We start from the raw sequence: 4,737 nt of genomic DNA on the forward strand, positions 1-4,737 counted from the left end.
CAAAGTTTACAATAAGTTTCATTTATAATACAAAATTTTAAATATTATTATTTGCATCAAAATAATATTTATAATTACGCATCTAAGAAGACATAATATAAATTAGACCAACACAACCACTTTTTAAGTATGTTTTTATTAAAAATATTAAAATTTACTTAAAATATTTTACATAAATATTCTTAACCTTTATTTTTATCAACATTTTTTTCTTCTAAATTTAAAAAAATATAAAATCCTAAATTTTGTATGAAAAATCATGAAATTTTGTTAGTGATTCAATAAAGTTTTTATATATATATTTTTCTTTTAAATTTATTTTATAATGTTTAGTAATAACTAATAGAACTATATCTCATTATTTCCTCTATGTATGTAGTTAAAGCAGTAATAGATTTGTTTTGCCTCAAAATAATTTTAATTCGAAGTAACAGAATATATCAAATATTTGGAAATAAGGAGTTAATTTTTATTTCTATTTTGGTTAGACATATTAAATTTACTATGTTAATTTCAATAGATAATATTTAATTTATTTGATTGTATTTTCAATATTTAATATTTTACTATTTAAGCTACTTTATTGTAAATTTTAGCATATTTTAAAAATATAACTAATCTAATTAAATATAATAATTAAAACTGAATTAAAATTTTCTATAATTTTTTAAATATAGATATTGAATCATAAATAAAATTTAATTAGGATGATACTTAAATTAAAATTCTAATTATAAAATCGTCTATAATCCAAACACATCCTAAATAATTTTCGAAAAAATAAGAAATAAATTAGATACCTAAATTCTAAATAAATACAATAATTCAATTAAGAAAAAATAAGTATTAAGGAATAACATTTTCATGATATAATATAGGTCATTAATCTTGTATAGTAACAATTTTGAAAAGAGATGAGTCACCGATCTTTTCAAACACGGCGACTTTATCGTGTATTTTCAATAATCCTATCCATTAAAACTTCATCATAATTGGAATTTGAAACTTACAGACTTTCGACACCAGCAAACACTTATAGGAGACTTGATTGACATCTTCAAACTGTCAATAGATGCAATAAAAATTATTCCATGGATCTATATGAGTTATTATTTATATCATCTATATAAGTCACATAACGTTTTCGGTTAGTTTATAGAATTTAATTATAACAGAAGGCAATAGATATAAAAGTCAAATATCCTCTCATTTCAGTTCTACATCATATTTCAATATTTAGAATAAATGAATAAAACTGAATGTAAACACAAATGCATACCTTAGGCCCACTCCCTATTGCCTCTTCATCCAAGGCTCCACCATCTGCAGAAACTGAAAGAAGTACATAGCATTTTCAAAATGTTTGAGGTTTATATATGTATGGTAAACATCTAACTCACATCAGTATTACCAATACCTGGATGTTTTTCTTAGAACTAATAAAATTGAAATACCAGTTTACCTGTCTTTCCCTTTGAACCAGTTTTCATGCTAAAGGGTCTTTTGTTACTTGGCCATGGGACAACATCAATGTTCTGCTAAACCCGTTTAGGGCCCATTCCTCCTGCATTAATAGAAGACATTTTTATCCCAAATGACCATATTCATATGAAATAATGTTGGAGCGGGTATTGAAATTAGATGAGAGGGGAATGGTTGAGTTTTGAAACTGTAGGACAGTCATAAAATTTGCATATTTCTCTTATGTCATTTTTATTTTACTTAAAGTTCAGAAATGAATAACCAAATTATCAAATTCTAAAGACAAAAGTATTAAAAATATTATTCATACAAAACACACCTCAATGATCCCCATTACCAAACCAATAGGATCCACACAGATGATAAAATAGACTGAAATGGTATTTCAAAATGAAGCAAAAGCGGCAGTAGAATTTTATACTTACAAACAGCAATGATGGTGGCTCCAAAATTACTATCACTCACTTTACTTATTGAACCTAGACAGGCCCCAGCAAGTAATAGGATGAGATAATCGATTGCTTGCCCATTGGAATCTCGTAAGCGTTGCTTTCCAATCCTGCGCATGAAATAGAGAATTCAAGTTGGAGCAATTATAGAAACAATAGAATGCATTCTAATAAGTAACTGAATCAATAAAAATAAATAAGCCTTGTAATACATTGTATTGTTATAAGAGTTACATTTACCTTCCGAGGAAATATTTATATTGGTGCAAAATGCCTAGAGTTCTACGGTTAGATTGATCATGGAACCTTAAGAAGCTGTGGTGTAAAATATCACGTTTAACTTCAAGATGACTGACCATATCCTGCCAAACTTCTCCAGCGAAAGATTGATCGCCAGCATCTGTATCAACAGAGCTCATTCTAACAATATGATCACCACTGCCTTCTGAAGATAAACCATTTCCAACGCCATCCTGCTGCATATCTGCAGGTACTGGATAGCCTTTGTGAAGCATCCATCTAAGAGGAAGCTCTTTGTAACTAACCATAGAACTTGAACTTGGGTTCACCATACCCTCTAAGAAATCGATAAAATGATCAGGCGGGTTTACACGATCTGGTACAATTATTCCAAGGCCTGCAAAATACTCCTCTACAGTTCTTACTGGTCCGTGGTATGCAGTCAAACCACCTTTAGCCAAAAGTATCAGATCGTCGAACATTTTGAACAAAGAGTTCTGAAACCAGAAATATTTCTTTGTTAGGTTGAGAGAAACCAATATAAATGAGTAGTTCAAGATTAATTAGAATATAGGGTGTTTTTATCATCAACTTTTGTCATGTTGACAATATCAATACCAAAAATATACCTTTGTTATTTTTGTCAAAAATCATTTTAAAAGATAGTTTGATTCATCTAAAAACAAATCTCTATACCTAATAAGACAAAAAAAACACTAGAAATTGGATCATGATTAGAAAATAATTTGTATACAAATGAAGCAACAAAAATCATACTATAATCTTGATCGTGATCACAAAAATCTTATATTAAAAAAAAAAAAAACTTTCAGTTTAGGCAATTTTTCAAACAGCCTTAATATCATACCTTGGCTGATGTAAAACCATGCAGATGTTCACTCCTGCTAGAGCTTCATGACGAAGTGCTCTAAGAAGTAGTTGAGATGATGAGCTGTCCAAACCAGATGTAGGTTCGTCCAAGATCAAAAGTGATGGTTCCATTACCATTTCCGACCCGACATTCACTCTCTTCCTTTGACCACCAGAGATTCCTCGCTTCTCTACTGTTCCTACCAAAGAATCCCGCACAGCTTGCAATCCCAAGGATTCGATAACTCTTTCAACAATCAAAACTTTATCTTCTTTGGGCAAGTTTGCTGAAAGCCTTCAATTAGGCACATAAAGGGAAACTAGAATTAGAACAAAAAAAAGCTGATGGAAATAGACAATGAAGACAAAAAGAAGTTTGTTGCCTTGAACTTTTATAGTGGTGAAATGTGGGTTGATTTGGTATATGGAACGAGGAAGACGTAAAACGCAGCGATTGAACCTAATAGCAGGTCGTAACCTAAGAAATGAAACCACAATTAATGTCGATTAACTTGAAAACTCGTTAGGATACATAGTAATGGTACTGAAACATATCGTTAACTTGCCGTAATTGTGAACGCAAATCAAACCTTCATATCTGAGTTCACAACCCAGATATAAACTCTGAACTCAATGACAGGCTGAAAATATAACAGTCCTCTGTTTTTGTTAGTACCTGCACTCCTCGGTCAAGCTTTTTGGTTTCTGGTTTGTAATCCAAACCACATCTGCCCCAACTCCGCGTAATAAAAAAGCTAGCTTGATTCATTGAACAGTCTTATACCAAATAATAATAATTTTCAATTATAACTTGGTCAATTTTTAATATGATTGTGATTTTTCTAGAACAGTTTCCAAATAGGTTATACTGCATTTTATATATACAATGTAAGAGTTATACTTGACTTGTAGCTAAACCTAATACTTCAAGGAAAACGATTATCAACATGAACTACTAATCAAATACTATGCCGGCAAGTTTAAGTGAACTGTACTTCAAACCTTAGAGAGAGAGAGAGTGAGAGAGATATGAATTTGTAACGAATATAATTGCTCAATCCCTCGATGTACCTGTAACAGAAGAGTGAGTTGAAAGATGTACCTGTAACAGAAGAGTTGAAAGGGAGTAAACCTAGAAGAAGCGGCGAAGACTCAAAGGGAGAAACGGCTGTATAACAAATGAAACATAAACCTAATGTTAATATATTATATAAATATATAAAAAAGTCCCTGAAGTTATGATAAAATTAAATAAAGTTATTATTATTCTTTTAATTAAAAACAAAAGTTATCAGATTACAAAGCTATTTATATAACTTTGATCCATCAGTATAAATTTGACTAATTTTTTCTATGAAGTTACATTTTCATCTCACCTTGTGTCTTCTTGGTTTCTTCCTTCTTCTTGCAACTCTTCTTACTGTCTTCTCATCCCCTTCTTTCAATTCTCCAAATATTCCCTAGTATCGTCACATTGGTATCAGAGCTAAAAGACCCTCCGACCTCATTCAAATCTGTGCAATTTTTTTTTACTCATCAAGAAGCAACTTCAAGATCAGATCAAAATGGTGGGAACTAGATCAAGATCAGATCCTGAAGAATCAAATACAGAAACAGACGAGTTATATGTTCGTGTCAACGTGCTCAACGAAAAGGTAAATAAGCAAATCAAAATGCTTGAGCATACCGAGGATTT

At 30.7% G+C, this 4,737-nt stretch overlaps 1 protein-coding gene across 2 annotated transcripts; it reads right to left on the minus strand.

Moving 5' to 3' along the window:
• Nucleotides 1–947: 947 nt before the first annotated feature.
• On the minus strand, nt 948–3,381 carry LOC124945998 (ABC transporter G family member 28-like). Of its 2 annotated transcripts, XM_047486546.1 has the most exons (6): nt 3,040–3,381; nt 2,172–2,668; nt 1,908–2,041; nt 1,463–1,564; nt 1,280–1,332; nt 948–1,062 (listed from the first exon to the last, which is right to left on the minus strand). In XM_047486546.1, coding segments are annotated over exons 2-4 (618 nt in total). In that variant the 5' UTR covers nt 2,654–2,668; nt 3,040–3,381; the 3' UTR covers nt 948–1,062; nt 1,280–1,332; nt 1,463–1,562. The 2 variants fall into 2 exon arrangements, with proteins under 2 accessions (XP_047342502.1, XP_047342501.1); XM_047486545.1 differs by lacking the exon at nt 948–1,062 and having other exon boundaries at nt 1,191–1,332.
• Nucleotides 3,382–4,737: the final 1,356 nt, after the last annotated feature.

This window comes from Impatiens glandulifera, chromosome 7 (genome assembly GCF_907164915.1).
Source record: "Impatiens glandulifera chromosome 7, dImpGla2.1, whole genome shotgun sequence".
In the NCBI taxonomy this organism is placed as follows: Eukaryota; Viridiplantae; Streptophyta; class Magnoliopsida; order Ericales; family Balsaminaceae; genus Impatiens; species Impatiens glandulifera.